General features: G+C 38.2%; 1 protein-coding gene and 1 non-coding gene across 2 annotated transcripts in view; both read left to right on the forward strand.

Moving 5' to 3' along the window:
- The window catches only part of CCDC171 (coiled-coil domain containing 171), a 356,794-nt gene that overhangs the window by 15,125 nt on the left and 316,084 nt on the right, over positions 1-25,585 (forward strand). The window contains exons 5-6 of the mRNA XM_027105900.1: positions 1,883-2,018; positions 20,229-20,403. Coding sequence (XP_026961701.1) covers positions 1,883-2,018; positions 20,229-20,403 — 311 coding nt within the window. The remainder of the gene's footprint in view (positions 1-1,882; positions 2,019-20,228; positions 20,404-25,585) is intronic.
- On the forward strand, positions 23,599-23,705 carry LOC113620268 (U6 spliceosomal RNA). Its single transcript, XR_003432715.1, has one exon. It is a non-coding gene; the product is annotated as a U6 spliceosomal RNA (small nuclear RNA).

Below are 25,585 nucleotides of genomic sequence, written 5' to 3' on the forward strand. Positions count from 1 at the left end.
CCAGTACAGTTGGAACAGATTACCCTTTAAGTGATTTGCTGCACAAATTTCACTGGGTGTTTCCTTTCATCACTATCTTAGACATCGCTTTGCTGTTTTCTTATCTTGAATACCCTGCTTCTGGGATCCCATTTCTTTCTCTTTCTCAGTGTGGGTCCTTATTTTGGTGAAACAAGTCTTCCAGTAGCCCCTTATAAATGTTTTGATGTCTTGTAGATCCGAAATAGTCTTTCTCATACTCTTGTCTTTTTTTTTTGAAAGTTTTAGACATTTATTATCAAACTTCTAAAAACTTTTCTGCCATTTTACACTCTGATCATAGTTATGAAAGCGTGCATGTTTCATCTTCCCTTCCCCATACTCTTGTCTTTGAATGGTACTTGTTGAGCATAAAATTCTAAATTGGAAATTATTTTCTCTTGTAATTTTTTTAGGCATCTGGGAGATTTTTGTTTTAAATTTATTTATTTAGTTTTTCATTTCTTAGTTTGTGTTTTTGATTTCCAAGAGCTCTTTTTTTGTTCTATGAATATTTCATTTTTAATTACATCCAGTTTTTGTTTTATGGATTTTTTTATCCTCTCCTATTTTTCTGAGGATTTTAATGTTAAGGGTTTTTTCTTAATCTTTTTTTAAAGTTATCTTTTCCCTGCATCATCTTTGACTTCTTCCCTGCCCCTTGTAGTCTCTGTCTTTCTTATCAGATGTTGCTTAACTTCTGGTGATCCTTGGCTCTCTGTTCATATTTAAAAGTAGAGGCCTAAAAAGATGATTGGAAGCTCAGTGTATGAGACATTCTGTGTAGGGTGATCTGGTTAAGCTGTTTTGCTGGAGAACCCGTAACATTGGCATATTTAGGTCTTTTTCACCTTGTTGGTTAGATTCTCCAGGGAAGATCCTTCTAGTCTCTGCTTTGGCTGACATTGTTCTGTTAGACAATAAGTATTAGAAGACCAGGGATATAATTTATTATACAACTTTTTACGTGAGTCTCTTGCTTTTGGTATGGAACACTTACCCGATTTGTATCTGATGTCTCCAATCCAGAGACATTCTGTTTTATCCTCTCCAGGGGATAAACCCCTAGTGTTCTGCCAGAGTGGGGAAGAAATCAATACCCAGTTGTGTGGTGTATAGGCTAGAGGATCTGAGGATCTTATTATTTCTTTGGCAGACTTTCAACCAATTCTCCTGTTTTCTGCTCTGCTTTTACCCCCATTTTAAAAGGTGTTGCCAGTGAACTGAGCTTTTTGGGACTCTGGTGTAAATCAGGTTGCTTTTCTTACTGTTGGCTTTGAATTCAGCTCTCTTATATAAATCACTTACCACTTATCCACCTGCGTTCCAACTTCCAGTATTTTATTGCTATTGTCTCATCTCTGGTACTAATTCTCCTTGTGAGTTTATATCTCTAAATTCTCTTTGCTGTTAAATTAGTTAAAATTTTAATTTTACTTTTGGGGAGAGAGTAGAACTTTACTCTGCCATTTAAAAGCATGAGTCTGTATTCTCTTATACTTTCTCTTTTTGTAATATGTGTTATATTTGCAATAAGTAAAATATATTATTTAAAAAGGTTAAAAGGAAAGAACTCAGTCTTCTCCAAAACTTGCCAGCTTGTGATAGGATCAGATAACCTTTATTGCCTATCTTGAACAATATGGTGGTTTCCCAGTGGACAGTGGTTTGTTTCTAGTCATATACTGCTTTGCAATTCTATCTAGCTTTTGCAATCAATATCTTTTACTGGAATGTAAGTTTCTTTAGGGTAAGGACCGTAACATGTTCCCTGTTTTTTTTGAAAAATAAGTTATCAGAAATACGGGAAATGCTGGAAATTTACTTAATAGTAATTATATTTTATTTTGATCTCATTTTATAGGTTGAAGAATGCCTCATCTGATATAAAACAAATGGTTAAAAATGAAACAGACTTGGATATTACTGCTGATCTCAGAAAGAAACTCCATCGGGCTAAGAAAGAAAAATTAGAAATAACAACTAAGCACAATGCAGAGGTAGAATTTATTTTTTTCTCAAATAATGTTAAAAGTAGAGTTTGATTATTTTAGATTCATTTCATATTAGAAACTACTTGTTTTAACATTTATCACTGTAACATTCTTGTGCTTAAAAAGGACATTAATAGAACAGATGGTTTTTTTAAATACAGTGGAATTGTATAGGAGTGTTAAAGTAGAAATTTAATGACGTATTGTATTTATTGGTATGTTACCTTAATTTTATTTTAATTAATGAATTATATTTGCTCAAAAGTGTTAATTGATGAATGCGTTTGGTGACTAAGGGATTTGTAAATTAGGCATTTTGGAAATCTTAATGTAGTTTCCTTATGGTCTCAGTCATAGAACAGTCTCTTAAACAATTAGATTTGAGTATGGAATTTTTGATCAGTGTAATTCATGAATTATCTTAATTTGTTTTTCAATTGTATCATTATATCTTTTATTAGTATGTGTGTGTATATATATAAATATCTGTATTTCATATGTATATGTGTATATTCCAAGGACAGAAGTTATTTTTTACTCTAGGATAATTCATGAATTATATGTTTATGTCTCTTCTGTCGTCTTTCTTCTCTGTTTTCTTCTTTTTCTTTATTTAAGTCTTACTCATTCTTAAAGCTCAGCTTAGGCAGCCCGATGTAGTGGAAAGAATATTGAGTTACAGAGACCTGGACTCATTCTTGGCCCTTCCATTTACAACATATGTGGACTTGGGCGAGTTATTTATCCTGTACATCTTTGGTTTCTCATTGTGAAATGCTGGTCCCAAAGGGTTGTTGAGATAATTAAATGAAATAGAATTTGAGAAGTGTCTGTGCACTGTAATAGTAGTTGACATTTATTGACAGTTAAGCATAAACAGTGTATTTTCCTTCCCTTTTTGCTAAAATCCGACGCTGTTCTGTCAGGAAACCTTTTAAAGCCTTGCTAGGTGAAAATGATTACTCCTTTCTTTCCTCTCCCATAACATGTTACTGTTACAGATATTTTAGAGCTAAAACATTTATTTCACGCTTACCTGCGCTTCTTTAGTCCTTAAGCTTCGTGAGAGCTGAAAGTAGTGACCATGCTTTGTCCCTGTACCTGTCGAGTTGCTTATTGGCACGTAGTAGGCCCTCAGTAGCTGTGTGTTGAATAAACGTTCGGAAAAATGATTTTTTTTCAGGTTCTCTAAGGAACAGTGGTTTATGATTAAAATAACAAGCGATCAATCTATGACTGTTTTATTTGTATTTTTAAGGGCAATTGAGGTAATTTTAAAGTGATAATTGAAGTAGTAATTGCTTTTATTTATGTTGTACTATTACATACTGAATATAAAGTAGTATTTGTTAAATGGGTGCTAATTGTTCATAATCTCCAAAACTTATTTTATAAGCCAAATGTACATTTTACTTGAGAATATTAGTATCATATAATCATTCATTAAATATATTCTTTCACATATATTTATAGTTATCACATTTCTCTTACCAGAACATACATTTATTATCTTTTATTTGATCAAAATATTTTGAATTATGTGTTCACATTAAAGAGATTGGAAATTATCTCACGGAAGGAAGAGAATTTTCTCAAAATAGGTAGTTATAGTTGGTTCAACTCCAGGTTTGTATTACTGTTCAGTTTTACTGTTTCAATTATTTGTTTAGCTGATTTTACTCATATTATATAGTAATATTTTTAGCCATGTAATTTCTAAGTATGTCCATTATAAAGCAAGGCAGAGAGGAATGAAACTATCTAAAAACTAAGGCCAGATATTTGCCTTATCAGGTACTCCTAATGCTAACACACTGGCTGATTGGCACAAAATTTCTTTAAAATCTAAGTGTCCTATCAATAGGTGAATGGATAAAGAAAATGTTTCAAATATGTATATATATATACATATACACATATAAATGAATATATATATATATTATTTTTTAAAAAAATTTATTTCTTTATTTTTGGCTGCATTAGGTCTTTGTTGCTGAGTGTGGGCTTTCTCTAGTTGCAGCGAGCGGGGGCTACTCTTCGTTGTGGTACGTGGGCTTCTCATTGCATTGGCTTCTCTTGTTGCAGAGCATGGGCTCTAGACATGCGGGCTTCAGTAGTTGTGGCACGCAGGCTCAGTAGTTGTGGCTCGTGGGCTCTAGAGTGCAGGCTCAGTAGTTGTGGCACACGGGCTTAGTTGCTCTGCAACAGGTGGGATCTTCCCGGACCAGGGCTTGAACCTGTGTCCCCCTCATTGGCAAGCAGATTCTTAACCACTGCACCACCAGGGAAGTCCGTGTGTGTGTGTGTGTGTGTGTGTGTGTGTGTGTGTGTGTGTATGTATACAATGGAATATTATTCACACAAAAAAAGAGTGACATCTTGCCATTTGTGACAATATAGATGGACCTTGGGGCCATTATGTTAAGTGAAATAAGTCAGACAGAGAAAAACAAATACTGGAGGGACCTTCAAGATGGCAGAGGAGTAAGATGTGGAGATCACCCTCCTTCCCACAAATACATCAGAAATACATCTACATGTGGAACAACTCCTACAGAACACCTACTGAACGCTGGCAGAAGACCTCAGACCTCCCAAAAGGCAGGAAACTCCCCACGTACCTGGGCAGGGCAAAAGAAAAAAGGAAAACCAGAGACAGAAGAATAGAGACAGGACCTGCCCCTCTGGGAGGGAGCTGTGAAGGAGGAAAAGTTGCTACACACTTGGAAGCCCCTTCACTGGCGGAGACGGGGGGTGGATTGGGGGGAAGCTTTGGAGCCATGGAGAAGAGCACAGCAACAGGGGTGCAGAGGGTTAAGCAGAGAGATTCCCGCACAGAGGATCGGTTCCGACCAGCACTCACCAGCCTGAGAGGCTTGTCTGCTCACCCGCCGGGATGGGTGTGGGCTGGGAGACAAGGCTCCGGCTTCAGAGATCATATCCCAGGGAGAGGACTGGGGTTGGCTGCATGAATACAGCCTGAAGGGGGCTAGTGCACCACAGCTATTGGGTAGCGAATCTGGGAAAATGTCTAGACCTGCCTAAGAGGCAAGAGACCATTGTTTTGGGGTGCATGAGGAGAGGGGATCCAGAGCACTGCCTAAACGAGCTCCAGAGATGGGCACCAGCTGTGGTTATCAGTGCGGATACCAGAGACGGACATGAAATGCTAAGGCTGCTGCTGCAGCCACCAAGAAGCCTGTGTGCAAGCACAGGTCACTCTCCACACCTCCCCTCCCGGGAGCTTATGCAGCCTGCCACTGCCAGGGTCCCGTGATCCATGGACAACTTCCCTGGGAGAACACACATCGTGCCTCAGGCTGTGAAAACGTCATGCTGGCCTCTGCTGCTGCAGGCTCACCCTGCATTCTGTACCCCTCCTTCCCTCCGGCCTGAGTGAGCCAGAGCCCCCGAATCAGCTGCTTCTTTAACCCCATCCTGTCTGGGTGGGGAACAGACGGCCTCAGGCGACCTACACGCAGAGTCGGGGCCAAATCCAAAGCTGAACCCCAGGAGCTGTGCGAACAAAGAAGAGAAAGGGAAATCTCTCCCAGCAGCCTCAGGAGCAGTGGATTAAATCTCCACAGTCAACCTGATTTACCCTGCATCTGTGGAATACCTGAATAGACAATGAATCATCCCAAAATTGGGGCAGTGGACTTTGGGAGCAACTGTATACTTGGGGTTTGCTTTCTGCATCTAATTTGTTTCTGGTTTTATGTTTATTTTAGTTTAGTATTTAGAGCTTAGTATCACTGGTAAATTTGTTTATTGATTTCGTTGCTCTCGGAATTCCATTTTTTTAAAAAATATATATAATTTTCTTTTTCTGTTTTTGTGAGTGTGTATGTGTATGCTTCTCTGTGTGATTTTGTCTGTATGGCTTTGCTTTTACCATTTGTCCTAGGGTTCAGTCTTTCCATTTTTTGGGATAGTTTTTAGCGCTTGTTATCATTGGTGGATTTGTTTTTTAGTTTGGTTGTTCTCTTCTTTCTTTCTTTTTTTAATTACTTTTTTATTTTTAATAATTTATCTTTTATTTTATTATTTTCTTTCTTTCTGTGTTTCTTTTTCCTCCCTTTTCTTCTAAGCTGAGTGGCTGACAGGGTCTTGGTGCTCCAGCCGGGTGTCAGGCCTGAACCTCTGAGGTGGGAGAGCCGAATTCAGGACATTGGACCACCAGAAACCTCCCAGCCCCATGTAAAATCAAATGGTGAGAGCTCTCACAGAGATCTCCATCTCAATGCTAAGACCCAGCTCCACTCAACAACCAGCAAGCTACAGTGCTGGACATCCTGTGCCAAACAACTAGCAAGACAGGAACACAACCCCACCCGTTAGCAGAGAGGCTGCCTAAAATCATAATCAGTTCACAGACACCCCAAAACACACCACCGGACGTGGTCCTGCCCACCAGAAAGAAAAGATCCATCCCCACCCACTGAAACACAGGCACCAGTCCCCTTCAGCAGGAAGCCTACACAACCCACTGAACCAACCTTACCCACTGGGGGCAGACACCAAAAACAATGGGAACTATGAACTTACAGCCTGCAAAAGGAGACCCCAAGCACAGTAAGATAAGCAAAATGAGAAGACAGAGAAATACCCAGCAGATGAAGGAGCAAAGTAAAAACCCACCAGATCAGACAAATGAAGAGGAAATAGGCAGCCTACCTGAAAAAGAATTCAGAGTAATGCTAGTAAAGATGATCCAAAATCTTGGAAATAGATTGGAGAAAATACAAGAAATGTTTAACAAGGAATTAGAACTAAAGAGCAAACAAACAATGATGAACAACACAATAAATGAAATTAAAAATTCTCTAGAAGGAATCAGCAGAATAACTGAGGCAGAAGAATGGATAAGTGACCTGGAAGATAAAATAGTGGAAATAACTACTGCAGAGCAGAATAAAGAAAAAAGAATGAAAAGAATTGAGGACAGTCTCAGAGACCTCTGGGACAACACTAAATGCACCAACATTTGAATTATAGGGGTCCCAGAAGAAGAAGAGAAAAAGAAAGGGAATGCGAAAATATTTAAAGAGATTATAGTTGAAAACTTCCCTAACATGGGAAAGGAAATAGTCAATCAAGTCCAGGAAGCAGAGAGAGTCCCATACAGGATAAATCCAAGGAGAAACACACCAAGACACATATTAATCAAACTATCAAAAATAAAATACGAAGGAAAAATATTAAAAGCAGCAAGAGAAAAGCAGCAAATAACATACAAGGGAATCCCCATAAGGTTAGCAGTTGATCTTTTAGCAGAAACTCTGCAAGTCAGAAGGAGGTGGCAGCACATATTTAACGTGATGAAAGGGGAAAACCTACAACCAAGATTACTCTTCCCAGCAAGGATCTCATTCAGATTTGACAGAGAAATTAAAACCTTTACCGACAAGCAAAAGCTAAGAGAGTTCAGCACCACCAAACCAGCTGTACAACAAATGCTAAAGGAACTTCTCTAGGCAGGAAACACAAGAGAAGGAAAAGACCTACAAAAACAAACCCAAAACAATTAAGAAAATGGTAATAGGAACATACATATTGACAATTATCTTAAATGTAAAAGGATTAAATGCACCAACCAAAAGATATAGACTGGCTGAATGGGTACATAAACAAGACCCATATACATGCTGTCTACAAGAGACCCACTTCAGACCTAGGGACACATACAGACTGAAAGTGAGGGGATGGAAAAAGATATTCCATGCAAATGGAAATCAAAAGAAAGCTGGAGTAGCAGTTCTCATATCAGACAAAATAGAATTTAAAATAAAGACTATTACAAGGGACAAAGAAGGACACTACATAATGATCAAGGGAGCAATCCAAGAAGAAGATATAACAATTATAAATATTTATGCACCCAACATAGGAGCGCCTCAATACATAAGGCAAATGCTAACAGCCATAAAATGGGAAATCGAGAGTAACACAGTCATAGTAGGGGACTTTAACACCCCACTTTCACCAATGGACAGATCATCCAAAATGAAAATAAATAAGGAAACACAAGCTTTAAATGACACATTACACAAGATGGACTTAGTTGATATTTATAGGACATTCCATCCAAAAACAACAGAATACACTTTCTTCTCAAGTGCTCATGGAACATTCTCCAGGATAGATCATATCTTGGGTCACAAATCAAGCCTTGGTAAATTTAAGAAAATTGAAATCATATCAAGTATCTTTTCTGACCACAATGCTATGAGACTACATATCAATTACAGGAAAAAAACTGTAAAACATACAAACACACGGAGGCTAAACAATACACTACTAAATAACCAAGAGATCACTGCAGAAATCAAAGAGGAAATCAAAAAATACCTAGAAACAAATGACAATGAAAACACCATGACCCAAAACCTATGGGATGCAGCAAAAGCAGTTCTAAGAGGGAAGTTTATAGCAATACAGTCCTATCTCAAGAAACAAGAAAAACCTCAAATAAACAACCTAACCTTACACCTAAAGCAATTAGAGAAAGAAGAACAAAAAAACCCCCAAAGTTAGTAGAAGGAAAGAAATCATAAAGATCAGGTCTGAAATAAATGAAGAAGAAATGAAGGAAACGATAGCAAAGATCAATAAAACTAAAACCTGGTTCTTTGAGAAGATAAGAATAAATGATTAAACCATTGGCCAGACTCCTAAAGAAAAAAAGGGAGAAGGCTCAAATCAATAGAATTAGAAATGGAAAAGGAGAAATAACAACTGACACTGTAGAAATACAAAGGATCATGAGAGATTACTATAAGTAACTATATGCCAATAAAATGGACAACCTGGAAGAAATGGACAAATTCTTGGAAAAGCACAACATTCCAAGACTGAACCAGGAAGAAATAGAGAATATAAACAGACCAGTCACAAGCACTGAAATTGAAGCTGTGATTAAAAATCATCCAACAGGGCTTCCCTGGTGGTGCAGTGGTTGAGAGTCCGCCTGCAGATGCAGGGGACATGGGTTCGTGCCCCGGTCCGGGAGGATCCCACATGCCGTGGAGCGGCTGGGCCCGTGAGCCCTGGCCACTGGGCCTGTGCGTCCGGAGCCTGTGCTCCGCAAAGGGAGAGTCCACAACAGTGAGAGGCCCACGTACTGCAAAAAAAAAAAAAAAAAAAAAAAAAAAATTATCCAACAAACAAGAGTCCAGTACCAGATGGCTTCACAGGTGAATTCTATCAATCATTGAGAGAAGAGCTAACACATATCCTTCTCAAACTCTTCCAAAATATAGCACAGGGAGGAACACTCCCAAACTCATTCTGCGAACCCACCATCACCCTGATACCAAAACCAGACAAAGATGTCACAGAAAAAGAAAACTACAGGCCAGTGTCCCTGATGAACATAGATGCAAAAATCCTCAACAAACAGAATTCGACAGCACATTAAAGGGATCATACACCACGATCAAGTGGGGTTTATCCTAGGAATGTAAGGATTCTTCAATATACGCAAAGCAATCAGTGTGATGCACCATATTAACAAACTGAAGGATAAAATCCATATGATCATTTCAATAGACACAAAAAAAGCTTTTGACAAAATTCAATACCCATTTATGATAAAAACCCTCCAGAAAGTAAGCATAGAGGGAACTTACCTCAACATAATACAGGCCATTTATGACAAGCCCATAGCTACCATCGTTCTCAGTAGTGAAAAACTGAAACCATTGCCACTAAGATCAGGAACAAGTCAAGGTTGCCCACTCTCACCACTCTTACTCAACATAGTTTTGGAAGTTTAGCCACAGGAGTCAGAGAAGAAAAAGAAATAAAAGGAATCCAAATCAGAAAAGAAGAAGTAAAGCTGTCACTGTTTGCAGATGACATGATACTACACATAGAGAATCCTAAAGATGCTACCAGAAAACTACTAGAGCTAATCAATAAATTTAGTAATGTAGCAGGATACAAAATTAATGCACACAAATCTCTTTCATTCCTATGCACTAATGATGACAAATCTGAAAGAGAAATTAAGGAAACACTCCCATTTACCACTGCAACAAAAAGAATAAATTACCTAGGAATAAACCTACCTAAGGAGACAAAAGACCTGTCTGCAGAAAACTGTAAGACACTGATGAAAGAAATTAAAGATGATATAAACAGATGGAGAGATATACCATGTTCTTGGATTGGAAGAATCAACATTGTGAAAATGACTATACTACCCAAAGCAATCTATAGGTTCAGTGCAATCCCTATCAAACTACCAATGGCATTTTTCACAGAACTAGAACAAAAGATTTCACAATTTGTATGGAAACACAAAAGACCCTGAATAGCCAAAGCAATCTTGAGAAAGAAAAATAGAGCTGGAGGAATCAGAATCCCAGACTTCAGACTATATTACAAAGCTGCAGTAATGAAGACAGTATATGGTACCGGTACAAAAACAGAAATATAGATCAATGAAACAGGATATAATGCCCAGAGATAAACCCATGCACATATGGTTACCTTATCTTTGATAAATGAGAGAAGAATATACAATGGAGAAAAGACAGCCTCTTCAATAAGTGGTGCTGGGAACACTGGACAGCTACATGTAAAAGAATGAAATTAGAACACTCCCTAAGACCATACAGAAAAATAAACTCAAAATGGATTAGAGACCTAAATGTAAGGCCAGTCACTATAAAACTCTTAGAGGAAAACAGCTAGAACACTCTGTGACATAAATCACAGGAAGATCCTTTTTGGCCAACCTCCTAGAGAAATGGTAATAAAAACAAAAAGAAACAAATGGGATGTAATGAAACTTAAAAGCTTTTGCACAACAAAGAAAACTAAACAAGACAAAAAGAACAACCCTCAGAATGGGAGAAAATATTTGCAAATGAAGCAACTGACAAAGGATTAATCTCCAAAATATACAAGCAGCTCATGCAGCTCAGTATTAATAAAACAAACAACCGAATCCAAAAATGGGCAGAAATCCCAAATAGATGTTTCTCCAGAGAAGATATACAGATTGCCAACAAACACATGAAAGTATGATCAACATAACTAATCATTAGAGAAATGCAAATCAAAAGTACAATGAGATATCACCTCACACCGGTCAGAATGGCTATCATCAAAAAATCTACAAACAGTATATGCTGGAGAGGGTGTGGAGAAAGGGGAACCCTCTTGTACTGTTGGGGGGAATGTAGACTGATACAGCCACTATGGAGAACAGTATGGAGGTTCCTTAAAAAACTAAAAACAGGACTACCATATGACCCAGCAATCCCAGTACTGGGCATATACCCTGAGAAAACCATAATTCAAAAAGAGTCATGTACCACAATGTTCATTGCAGCACTGTTTACAATAGCCAGGATGTGGAAGCAACCTAAGTGTCCATCAACAGATGAATGGATAAAGAAGATATGGTACATATATACAATGGAATATTACTCTGCCATAAAAAGAAACAGCATTGAGTTATTTGCAGTGAGGTGGATGTACCTAGAGACTGTCCTACAGAGTGAAGTAAGTCAGAAAGAGAAAAACAAATACCGTATGCTGATGCATATATACGGAATCTTAAAAAAATAAAGTGGTTCTGAAGAACCTAGGGACAGGACAGGAATAAAGACGCAGATGTAGAGAATGGACTTGAGGACATGGAGAGGGGGAAGGGTAAGCTGGGACGAAGTGAGAGAGTGGCATGGACATATATACAGTACCAAATGTAAAATAGATAGCTAGTTGGAAGCAGCCGCATGGCACAGGGAGATCAGCTCCGTGATTTGTGACCACATAGAGGGGTGGGTTAGGGAGGGTGGGAAGGAGACGCAAGAGGGAGGAGAAATGGGGATAAATTTATATGTGTAGCTGATTTACTTTGTTATACAGCAGAAACTAACACAACATTGTTAAGCAATTATACTCCAATAAAGATGTTAAAAAAAAGACAAATACTGTATGATATCATTTATAGGTGGTATTTAAAAATTAAAGAAAACCCCAAGCTCATAGATACAGAGAATATATTGGTGGTTGTCAGAGGCAGGGGGTGGGTGGAGGTAGATGAAATGGGTGAAGGGGGTCAAAAGGTACACACTTCCAGTTATAAAATAAGTCCTGGGTATGTAATATACAGCGTGGCAACTATAGTTAATAATGTACTGTATTGCATTTTTGAAAGTTGCTAAGAGAGTAGATCTTAAAAGTTCTCATCACAAGAAAAAAATTATAACTATGTATGGTGATGGATGTTAACTAGAATTATGTGGTGATCATTTTGCAATATGTATAAATATTAAATCATTATGTTGTACACCTGAAACTAATATAATATGTCAATTATACCACAATAAAAAATAATAAAAATCTTTAAAATGACTTCTCTAGGAATTTCATTATTGTGGGTTCTTGGGCAACTTATGTCATTTTTCTGAGCCCCCGTTTTCTTTCCTAGGTATGGAAATAATAGGTTACTGTTGAGATTTATTAGTGGGCAGAGGGTATGGGGGAGAGGAGTTTCTTACAGACTCACAGCTTCCGAACGAAACTAAGTTGTACTAATGTGGGTGATTGAGATGGGAAAATGCCACAAGGTTTTCACTTTTGCGGTGGTTATTAAAATTATTTGAGCACAATAATACAGATGTGCAAAGTAGGACAAGAGGTCATGAAGCTATTCAGATATCTCATTGGCCCCAATAGTGACGATAGAGCAAGAAAATCTTTTAGAGCAATGAGGGTGGGAGAGAATAAGGAAAAGCAATGTAACTCTAGCCAAAAGTTACTGGATACCTAGGACGAAGCAGTAGGCTTTCTAGGGTTCAAGACCTAAAGGTGTTTGACTGATCCTGCCAGATTTCTTAGGAGTAGGGGTCTTAAGCAGGGGTCCTTACAAACTGAGAAATCAAGGAATCCATGTAGTTGGATAGGGAGAAATTATATTTTTATTTTTATTAACCCCTAACTCATGTTAAGCATTTCCTTCAGTTATGAAGGGCTTGGCCCAGCCTGTCGTCCTTTTAAAAGCAAGCTATAGTAGGATTAGCAGTACTTTTGAATTTATCACCAATAGAAATTGCAGACACATACCATACTTCAGTTACTGCAAATATATTGAAATATTGTTTATACTTGTCATTACTTTGAAATGGTTATTAGACTTGTGAGTACAACTTGTTATTTAATGTGTTATTAAAGAAGTAACGTAGATTACAGCATCACAAATTGGTTGTTATATATTTATTTTTATACTTAGATTCTTTTTGTTATCTTGTGTATTTTATTTTATGCATGTAATTACATTATTTTGAAAAGGCTGTGCCAGATTGCCAAAGAGGGTCATGGTGTAAAAATGGTGAAAGACCTTTTAGAGGCTGAGACATGCTGTAGGAGGGCATCAGGAAAGACATGGAGGATGACACAGAGAGGAGGTTCTAAGACAACTGGTTGAGCATAAGACCTAAAAGAATGAAGACTTGTTTTGGAAAGGAGGGAGATACCATTTTGTTGCTGTTGTATGTTGTAGTGCATATGTTGAAGCTTAAATGAGAAAACAACCTCATGGTTGTTTTTCACAGCTAGAGGATATGTTTTTCACAGCTCTGTGGGTAGCTCTGGAAATCAAATAAGGCCCAGTAAGGCTAAAAGAGGGACATTAATAGACGGAATTGGTTGTACAGGTGATGAAAGACCTAGGAATTCAAACAGGGAATGATGAGGCCACCTGGAGATTAGTTACATCAGGAAGCCACCAGCACCTCTAGGCCAGAGGACCAATGGGAGGAGATGATGTTACCAGAGTCCAGAAGTTGGAGCTGTCTGGTGGGAGGGAGAACCATGGTAGGGGCTGTTCAGTCAGGTTGGGATGTTGGAATGAAGGATAGGCAGCTGGAACCTGAAAAGAGATGCAGCTACTGCCAGAGACACTGCTGGAAGTAGAGTCATTTAACAATGGAGCATGGGAATTACAGTTCCTATGATATAATAGAGTAGAGCAAAAGAAGGGGGTTCAGAAATGGATCAAATGGACAAATAATTGACACTCCACACTTTTTGCTCTTCAGCATTCATTATCACTCTTCTGCTCATGTGTAACTCCCATGCAGTAATATCTTGTTCCTGCGTAATCTTGCAAGGCAACTCAAATATCCTCTATACAAAGATGCTCTCACCCACTCCACAATGGGAGACACAAAGCCTTATTAGTCCATCGTTTCTATCTCACAGATGATATGTATCCTCACCATCAGAATCTTACAATTTTGTGTCTCATGAATTAAATTGAGACCAATAGTACCAACATTCTTCATATAACGCCAGAGATGAGGAGCAAAGAAAAAAATCACTAATATATACATATAACAGATATGCAGAGCTACTGCAGTTCTTATTCTTAGAACTGGTCCTAGGGTTATAAGCTGATATTTTTGGGCCTCTCACTGCTGTGGCCTCTCCTGCTGCGGAGCACAGGCTCCGGACGCGCAGGCTCAGCGGCCATGGCTCACGGGCCCAGCCGCTCCGCGGCATGTGGGATCTTCCCGGACCGGGGCACGAACCCTTGTCCCCTGTGTCGGCAGGCGGACTCCCAACCACTGCGCCACCAGGGAAGCCCTATAAGCTGATATTTTTCACTTCACTTCTGTCACAACTGATTCCTGTTCCCCTTACCCTCTGCCAGCATTTTCCTTGGTGGAGTGACCGCATTTCATTCTTGAAAAGTTTGATTCCTTAATGGTGCCACCTCTATTGGATCTCTGTAGATATGGATATACTGAGAATCATACCGTTGAATCCCCAGGTTTCCATGGTCTCCTCTGCCTCACTATCCCCTTGGTAATCAGGATCGGTCACCCCAGCCAGTCTTGGTAATCAAGACTCTGGTAACATCATCTTTCTTTGCCTTTTGTTTCACTGGCACAAGGAGCCCAAAACTAGCCTAGAGGTAGTCTCAGCTTCTGATATAATGGATTTAAAAAAATGTTTTTTACTGTGGTAAAAAATATATAACATTTACAATTTTAACCATTTTAAGTGAACAATTCAGTTATATTTATATTCACACGCCAGTATCTATTTTCAAAAATTTTTATCATCCCATACAGAAACTGTACCTGTTAAGCAATAACTCCCCCATCATCCTTCCCCTATCCCCACCCCCTGCTAATCTCTAATCTACTTTATATTTCTATGCATTTGCATATTCTAGATAGATACCTTATATAAGTGGCACCGTAGAGTATTTGTCCTTTGTGTTTGTTTTGTTTCATTTGGCATGTTTCCAAAGTTAATCCATGTTGCAGTATGTATCAATGTGGGTCATTTTTGTGTCACCTGGTGGAAGTATTCACCCTTTGTAAATTAAGATCTCTTATAAAATATCAAAGCCCAAAGTTGCATGTTTGGGTGGGTGGGGGGGAACCCGGTGAGTGGGTTGGTAGATGGTAAGGTTATTAGAGGCTGTGTTAATAGAGAGAGGCCACTTCCACTTCCATCCTTTATTTCCTGGATCTGTGTATGCGGGATATAGTAAATGCTAGTCTCCAGTTCAGAGCTTGTACCTTGCGCATTGGGAAAGGCTCGGGGAAGTTTACAGTGTGTACTTGTGGTGGTGCCTCAAGGAGTCAGGGAGTCTGGGAACTGATGGGAGGGTATGACTTCATGTTTTAGAGACTTAAGTAAGGATTCTGCTCACCAGACTTGGAGTTTTTCTGTTTTTTTGTCAGTTTGGTTTTTTTGGTTTGTTTGTTTTTGTTGCTGTTGTTTAGACCAAATAATGCTTTAGAATCGCTTCTCCAATATGGTGGCCATTAGCCACATGTATCTTTTGAGCACTTGAAATGTGACTAGTCTGAATTAAGATGTGATACAAATACACACTGGATTTCATAAACTTGGTACAAAAAGGTGTAAAATATCTAAAAAAAGTAAAATAGCTCACTAATAATTTTTCATGTTGATTTTATGTTGAAATAAAGAATCTTGGATATATTGGGTTAAATGTTAAAATTAATTTCACATATTTATTTTTACTTTTCAAAATATTGCTACTAGAAAATTTTACACAAAATTTAAAATTTCTTGCCTTATATATCTACTGCATAGCACTGCTTTAGAAGACTGCCCATCTCTTTAATTCCCAGGTACACAAGGATCAATTAGATACCACCACAAATACCTGGAGGTCAAATGCTATGATTACTATTGTGCTCCAGCCATCCATTATAGAAACTGTGCTCACCTTGTCTCTACTGGTTAATTGCTACCACTTGGCCTTTGCTACTCTGGAATTTCACCATTTTGATTGAGGTTGGCGAGTCCATCTCAATTATGACATATCCCACCATTATCTTTACCATCTACTATTATCTCTGGTATATAGAGGTTAGCTGCTAGAGCTTTCTAAGGGTGCTTTTGTTGGCCAGTGTATGTTAGAGCACTTTAATTAGGAAAATAATGTCCTTTGGGCTCTCAAAGAGGATGCAGTTGGCGAAAGGGGAGGTTTTGGTTTGCTTGTAAAAAAAAGCACTCCCATCTTCTTTTCTTTTCTTTTATTTTTTAAATATTTATTTATTTATTTGGCTGCGCCGGGTCTTAATTGCGGCACACAGGATCTTCATTGCCACATGGGGGATCTTCACTGTGGCATGCGAAATCTTTTTTTAAATTAACTAATTAATTAATTAATTTTTATTTTTGGCTGTGCTGGGTCTTCATTGCTGTGTGCGGGCTTTCGCTAGTTGCAGTGAGCGGGGGCTACTCTTCGTTGCGGTGCGTGGGCTTCTCATTGTCGCGGCTTCTCTTGCTGCGGAGCTGGGCTCTAGGCACGCAGGCTTCAGTAGCTGTGGCACGTGGGCTCAGTAGTTGTGGCTCGTGGGCTCTAGAGCTCAGGCTCAGTAGTTGTGGCTCACGGGCTTAGTTGCTTTGCGGCATATGGGATCTTCCTGGGCCAGGGCTCGAACCCGTGTCCCCTGCATTGGCAGGTGGATTCTTAACCACTGCGCCACCAGGGAAACCCCCATGAGGGATCTTTAGTTGCGGCATGTGAGCTCTTTTAGTTGCAGCATGTGGGATCTAGTTCCCTGACCAGGGATTGAACCCAGGCCCCTTGCATTGGGAGCGTAGAGTCTTAGCCACTGGACCACAAGGGAAGCCACCACTCCCATCTTCTTAAGTCTGCATATTATATCAGGAAAGTACCGGCATTTTGACTTTATTAAGTGATGCAGGCTGATGTTGAATTCAATTTACAGTCACCCATTCTGAGCAAACTGTTACAGCTAGCTTATTAAATCCAAATCAAGCCTATATATGTTCTGCGGGTTCCTTCTATTACAAGATTAGCAAGATTTGGCAGTCCTTTTGCTATAGATGCTATCTTCTCCCAGAGAAGACTGCATTTCTCCCCTTGTGGCTTACTGAGGTCTGAGTCTATCGATGGCAACAAAGAGGTGAAAGTGGTTCTTGCACATCTTGTTGCAAGACAGCTATTTCAGTTGTGGTCCTCACTAAGTCTTAAAGCAAGGGAAGGTCAAGTAGCTCAGACAGGGAGAAGAGGCTGCTGTTGTTGGGAGAAGGGGTGTTCAGAGGAGATTGGAAGTTCACAGTTTTCAGGATTGTCTAATTCCAAAAGTCCTCATCCATCGCCTTCCTTTCTACCTAATGCCCAGCTGATATATACCATCTTAACATTAGAAACTTGTTGAGGCTCTTTATTCAACTTGTATTTTAATTCTGCATTCCCCATAATTAGATTTTCCATCTGGTCTTTAGCCTTGTCTGCCATGGGGCTATGAGAAATAAGAGATTCTTTAAAGTCAACGTAGAAACTCTCTGGCTTTCTGACTGTCTTGAGCTGAGATTCTAGAACCCTGGGATTACCTTTTCATTTTTGTAAATTCTCTAGCATAGTTAGATTTAGCCTTCCCATGCCATGGGTCTTGTAGTAAACAAAACTGCCATGTTGGTCAAGTGCAGTTGCTACTTCATTTCCCAAAGGCTTGAACTCAACTGGCACTTTATTTTAAACAATTGCACATGATAATGTAAATAATTGTGATCCCACTGGAGGCCATGGATCACTGCAAAAGTATCTCATTTCTACCTGCAAAAAGGTCTTCATTGTATTTAGGCTCATATAGGTTTACCACAAAATATCAGAAACCCATCTTGAGGCTATTTCTGATACCAAGAGTAATATCATTTGGTGTCCAAGTGGAATTGATTACACAAGTACCAGAAGAGGTAAAAAGACAAATAGGGGATGTTAAGGTAACCCAGAGGGTAGCAACATTAGGAAGTTGCTTTCATTCCTAAGGTTGAAAAAAGCTAGCTATCCAGAAGGATTTGCAGCCACAGGGAAGACAGATGCTGCTCAGGGTAGATCTAGAGAGGGACAAATACCCTGGCTTCTCCTTTCCTGTCCTCACATATACCACAAGTGCCTCTCATTGATCCAAACTCCCAAGAAGCCAGTGGGCAGGGAAGTCTGGCACATGTAGTTCCTAGAATATGGAGTAGAGCTGGAGAAGGATGGGGGAGGGGGTGTCTGAGGGCAAACAGGTAAATGACTGGCACAACTGGGAATGCCCAAATGTTACCAACTTTATTCCTGGGCAGGGAGGGATGGCGTGATTCTGAAATAAACGGAGTTATCTTGAAGATGTAATAAAGGTTTTATGTTTTTTTCCATTAACTTATTGAAAGATATTTGTAAATTCTTATTTTGTGAGTATAAGTGTGCTGAAGACATTTACTTTTCTAACATTTATAAAAATGGAAATTTTTTTTTTATATATGTTAAAAAGAGTGTAACTCCTGCTGCACTCTACATATTAACTGCTACTTACGGTAATTTCTGATGTTGCCCTTTAGAAATCCTTTTTGTCTTTTCTTATATGGTAATTGGACCATCTATTCCTAGCCTGATATAGTAGCTTGATGCTTTCCCATATGATATCTTCCTAGCATTCTCTCTCATCCATCATTTCTTTCTCTCCCTCCAGCAAGAAGTAATTTTGCTTTTCTTTGAACTATCATAACATTTTTACCTCTTTCGTAAAACTAATCCCTTATGACTTTCTATAGCATTTCATTACTGGAGATCAGGGGCTCTATAATGTTTGTTTTTATATCTTTCACTGTACTTGACATGTAGCAAGTATTTAATATCATTTAATGAATCATTGATTAGATCATAGAATTTCGGAGTGGGAAGGGACTTTATAAATCATCTGGTTCTAACTCTCTGACCTGTCTCCTGTCACACTACTTCATGGAAGGATATTAGATAAATTAAATCTAGTTATTAACTATCTGGTTATCTAAATAGTAGATAAATTAGATATTCGTTCATTAAAATCCCTGTAAAACAGGCACTTTTATTACTTTATGCTCTATGAGTAATGTCATAATCCAGATAAATAATATAGACAATATTTACCAAAATTTGATACTATTTGCTGCTTTTTTTAAGGCATTTTATTTTATTTTTTTTAGTTTATTTTTTTGGCCGCACTGTGTGGCATGTGGGACATTAGCTCCCTGACCAGGGTTCGAACCTGTGCCCCCTGCATTGGGAGTGCGGAGTCTTAACCACTGGACTGCCAGGGAAGTCCACCATTTGCTTCTTGATTTCAATTAGGGTTTAGGAGTAGAGGAGAGAATGAATTTTTTTTTTTTTTCCGGTATGTGGGCCTCTCACTGTTGTGGCCTCTCCCGTTGCGGAACACAGGGTCCGGACGCGCAGGCTCAGCGGCTATGGCCCACGGGCCCAGCCGTTCCGCGGCATGTGGGATCTTTCCGGACCGGAGCACGAACCCATGTCCCCTGCCTCGGCAGGCGGACTCTCAACCACTGCGCCACGAGGGAAGCCCAAGAATGAATTTTTAAGTTCTTACTGTATGTCATGCATTTTTTTCACTTCTTAGGTATGACTTTTTCTGATTAAAACCTGTGATTTCTCTTTACTTTTAATAAGACGTGCATATAAGAATTAAAAAATTTTTTTCTCTAGTGGATTCTCTAAAATAAGAAAATTAATGAATGTTGTTTGCTGAGTAAGGCTAGTGCTTCTTTTCCAGTCTTTTATAAAGTATAAATGTGTAAATTCTTGTCTTATAAATATTATAGAAACAAATTTCTCTAAGAAAATGTTTGAGTGCATGATCTCATAATCTTGGAGACATATTTTTATATTGGTTCATGATATCAGAAGTCTGTTTTTAGCTGGCAAGCTACGAGAGCCAGATTGCCAAGCTACGATCCGAGGTTGAAAAAGGAGAGGCATTGCGACAAAGTCTGGAATATGACCTGGCTGTTGCTAGAAAGGAAGCTGGACTCGGAAGGCGGGCTGCTGAAGAAAGATTAGCGGAGGCACATAGGATCCAAGAAAAACTCTGTGGTAAAACTATTTCTATTTCTTTCCATGTTTGTAACGTCATTGTATATCATTGCTCCCTGTTGTGTATGCATTCCATATAGGATCAGAGGTAGGGTTTTGATTTCTTTGACTGGCCTTTGATGGACAGACTTTGCTGTGTGTGTATGTCTTCTGGCAATTATGTGAACATTCATTTACTTTACCTTACATTATTTTTTTTGTACAAGTATAGAAAAATGGTTTGAAAATTCTGTTAATCACTTTTTAGAGCACTTGTTTCATGAATAATCAGCAGAATCATATAGAGATTTTAAAAAAATTCATAGGCCTCCTATCACATGTAATCTGAAACAGAATCTCTAGCTTGAGAAAATCTGTATGTTCAAGAAGCACTGCAGGTGATTTGTTGATTAGCTAGGTTTAGGAACCACAGAGTATAATATATATAAAGAAGTGTGCCTAGAAAAGTGTATGACTTATAACCAGCACCTGGGTCATGAAATGGAAAATTACCAGAAGTCCTCCACATAGATAACTGCTATCCTGATTTTTAATAGCAATAATTAATTTTGCCTCTTTTTCGTACTTTATATGAAAGGAATCATATAGTATGTACTCTTTTGTATCTGGCTTCTTTTCTTCAACTTTGTGCTTGTGAGTTCATTCCTATTGTCATATGAACTTCATATTGATGTTTAGTATTATATAGTGTGAACATACCACACTTATATTCATCCATTTCTATTGGTAGTGGGTAGTGTCTGTTTTTTGTTTATTAAGAATAGTGTTGCCCTGAACATTCTTATACTCAGCAGGTTTTAATGAAGAGAACACTGAACGTGAATTCTGAAGATTTAGATTTAGGTCCTGATTCTGCCACTTACTGATACTTGAACCTAGGTTGTTTTAAGGATGAAATGAGAAAATAAAAGTGCTTTGTTAACTGCATGGGGCCAAGAGAATGTCCCGTTATAATATTATAAAGGTTACGATCCCTAGTCTTGGCCTGGCCATTGGTCAAAAATACTTTTGATTACCTTTGGCATTTAATTACTTAACTACTATCTGGAACTTAGGATTATAAGACTTGAAAGGCACTAGATGTACAAGTTAATGACTTTTATTTAATTATGAGGAAGTTGAAGTCCAGGGAAGATGGGAAGTTACTTGCCCAAAGTCAAATGATTTCAAGACACTTTACAGAGGAACATAGAAGAATGGCCGTTAATCATATGAAAAATGCTTACCTTCATTTGTCATCAGAGAAATGCAAACTAAAACCACAGTGACTGTCACTGCATACCCATCTGATGGCTCTCATTGAAAGGACTGTCAATACCAAATGTTAGTTAGGTTGTAGAGGAACTGGAACTCTTATACTTTGTTAGTGAGAAAGTGAAATGGTACAAATACTTTGGAAAAAAACTTGGCAATTTCTTTTAAAATAAACATATATTTATCCAGTGACCCAGAAGTTTCACTCTTTGGTAGTTTCTCTGAGAAACATTTGTCCACAAAAGACTTGTATAAGAATTTCATAGCAGCTCTATTCATGGCAGCCCCAAATTGGAGAGAAACCCCAAATGTCCATTGACAGAAGAATGAAGAAACAATTTTTGTATATTCACTCAATGAAATATTACTAAGCAATAAAAATGAACCAAACTACTGATACATTCAATAACATGAGTGAATCTCAAAAACATTATGCTGAGTGAAACTTTACACAGAAGAGGACTTCCTGTATGATTCCATTATATGAAATTCTAGGACAGAAAAAACTAGTCGTTGGTGAAAAAAAAATCAGAACAGCGGTTACCTCTAGGATGGGTTGGCAGTGAGGACTAACTAGGAAAAGTAGGGGGAAACTTTTCTGATTGAAGGAAATTTTCTGTATTTTGATAGGGGTTTTGGTTACATGAGTGTATGCATTTGTCAAGTCTCTTTGAATGGAGCACTTAAGATTTGTCCATTTCACTATATGTAAATTTTACCTGCAAAAAAAATTGAATTCTATATTATTGATATGAATGCTTAATTATTCAGCAGTGAAATGTACTTTTGTTTGCAACTTGTTTTGAAATGCATAAAAAAGTATGGTCTGATGGATGAAATAAATGAGTGGATGCATGGATAGATGGATGAATGTGTGGTAAAGAAAATACATACGGCAAAATGTTAACAATCATAGAGTCTAGTCTGGGCTTTACAGGTGTTCATTTTACAATACTTTAAACTTTATATGTATGATAAAATATTGAGGGTAGAATAAAAAACAGCCTGATGGAGTTATGGGATATTAAAAGAGATAATCTCATAATGATTGAGAGAGGAGACAAGATAACAGAGAAAATTTTCGAAGCTGGAAAATGAATGGATGAGGGATAACTGACTTAGCAGACCTGAGACATCAGAATCCTAAGCCAGGGGTTGGGAAAGCTGGCACACAACTTGCTAGATAATCAAAGGCTTATGAACTGGAAGCACCAGCTACCTTTGGAATTAGGAATTGGAATAGCAGAAGTAAAATAAAGAGGGTTAGATGAAATCTGTTTGCTCTAGAGGCACTTAGGTTCTTAGATCCCCTTCCCAAGAGTATGATATTCTGGGATTGCTCCCACTTCCTAGTGTAATTCGGGGGGCTTAATATCTGGAGATGATAAAATACAGGGTCTCCAGACTGGCAAAAACAGGAAGATAACATACTCAATGTTAAATATTGAGGAACTATTCCTTCCAGCTTCCTTTTTTCTATTGAGTTTCCCAAAAGCTAGCACTGAGATTTCTACACTTCACGTGGGAGCTTGGAAAACTCTTCCATGGGTCATCTGACCAAGCCAAGAGGAAAAACCTAATGATGCTGATGTTGGGGATTTCCTAATAAATGGCCTACTTTTATCAGACCACAGTTATCAAGTTTCATCCTGAAGCTCAGAATCTAGGTAGTGGTTATGTGGATGTATAAAAGGTATGTCACCCTTACAGTTACACTTAATTGGGAGCAGGCAGCCAAGAATTAGCAGATACTCGTGGAAAGCCTCTAAAATGGAGAGAAAAAAATAATTTGGAAGAATCAGAAACTCTGCAAGGAGAAGATTTAACAAATAAGCATTATTAATATCCTCAGAGCTGAAAAAGAATATATTCCATCCATGATGCAAGAACCAGGTGGTGTAAAAAAAAGAAAACTCTTAGAAATTAAAAATGTGAAATCAGGTGCTTGCTTCGGCAGCACATATACTAAAATTGGAACGATACAGAGAAGATTAGCATGGCCCCTGCGCAAGCATGATACGCAAATTCGTGAAGCATTCCATATTTTTGGAAACAACCTAAGTGTCCATCATCGGATGAATGGATAAAGAAGATGTGGCACATATATACAGTGGAATATTACTCAGCCATAAAAAGAAACAAAATTGAGCTATTTGTAATGAGGTGGATGGACCTAGAGTCTGTCATACAGTGTGAAGTAAGTCAGAAAGAGAAAGACAAATACCGTATGCTAACACATATATATAGAATTTAAGAAATAAAAATATCATGAAGAACCTAGGGATAAGATAGGAATAAAGACACAGACCTACTAGAGAATGGACTTGAGGATATGGGGAGGGGGAAGGGTAAGCTGTGACAAAGTGGGAGAGTGGCATGGACATATATACACTACCAAACGTAAAATAGATAGCTAGTGGGAAGCAGCCACATAGCACAGGGAGATCAGCTCGGTGCTTTGTGACCACCTAGAAGGGTGGGATAGGGAGTGTGGGAGGGACAGAGACGCAAGAGGGAAGAGATATGGGAACATATGTATGTGTATAACTGATTCACTTTGTTATAAAGCAGAAACTAACACACCATTGTAAAGCAATTATACTCCAATAAAGATGTAAAAAATATGTGAAATCAGAAATGAAAAATATCAGTAGAAGCATTGGAAGATGAAGATGGAAGAAATATCCCAAAATTAGATTAAAAAAGGCAAAGGTGGAAAAATAGGAGAGAAAAGGCAAGAAACTTTGAGGGCCAATCTGAATAATAGGTAATATTGAAAGAAAGAGATAAGAGAGAAAACAGAGAGGGATAAATGAATCAATGAAATTACTTTAAAAAAATCTCAGAGCTGAAGGATATGAGTTGCCAGATTGAAAGGGTCCACAGAATATTCACCACAGTGGAAAAAAATAGACCCATGTGAAGGCATAGCATTATGAAATTCCAGAAAAATAGAGACCAAAAAAAGATCCTAAAGCTTTCAAAGAGAAAAGGAAAGGAAAGGAAAGAAAAATAAACCAGATGCAAAGGAACAGGAATCAAAATGGCCTCAAACTTTTTACCTGCAATACAGGATACTAAACCATACAATAATGTCTTGTAGAGAGAGTAACTGGATGGGAGGGAGACTTTTTGTACCTTTGATAATAACTTGTATTTTGAACATATGATCCATTCAAAACACAAATATAATTTAAAAATAATACTACTAACTGGCTTTTTTTTTTTTGGTTTGTTTAACAAGTATGTTTGTACATATTTCCTCATTTTTATCTTTACAACAACTTTATTCCCACTGAGGGTTAGAGAGTCAAGGAGGTTTAATCAGGTGATAGGTGATGGAGCCAGACCTGGAAGCCTTTCATCACTTCTTTCTAGGTGCTGAGGCAAACAGCACCCATAGTGAGTTGGGAAGTGATGGTTATTGTTGAGGTAATACTAGGATGAGAGGTGAATCGAGCCTAACTTTGGGGGAGTAAAGAGCTATAGTTCTAGGGTTCCCAACCTCAATTTTGTGACAGTATCAAGTGTAAGATATGCCACAACTAACTTGTTGCCAAGTCAAAAATCAAAATTTGTAATCTATCAAGTCTTTTTAAAAAGTAGCCCTATTATATGTCACACTTAAAAAATTTTTATTTTCTTGAATAGGAGAAAAAGCATTTGAGTTGCAGCTGGTGCATCTAAACTTGGGTGTGCCTCTAGGAATATGTCATAACAATTTCACAGCAAAATCACCTCTGTCTGGAGGGGAAGAAGAGATTGAGAAATTGTAGAATAGATTGGTTTTGGGACAGGAACTTTTCAAGAGTTCACTGGTATGAAGTGGTTAAATGTTTTGTCTTAATATCATGCTGTAATTGAAAGCAGCTCCAATGCCTAGGTTTCTGAACTCCTACGGTTTTAATTTATGGTTGTAAATGTACCT

The sequence above is a fragment of the Aethalodelphis obliquidens genome, unplaced genomic scaffold, assembly GCF_003676395.1.
Source record: "Aethalodelphis obliquidens isolate GAN/ISIS:26980383/991018 unplaced genomic scaffold, ASM367639v1 scaffold7, whole genome shotgun sequence".
Taxonomy (NCBI): Eukaryota; Metazoa; Chordata; class Mammalia; order Artiodactyla; family Delphinidae; genus Aethalodelphis; species Aethalodelphis obliquidens.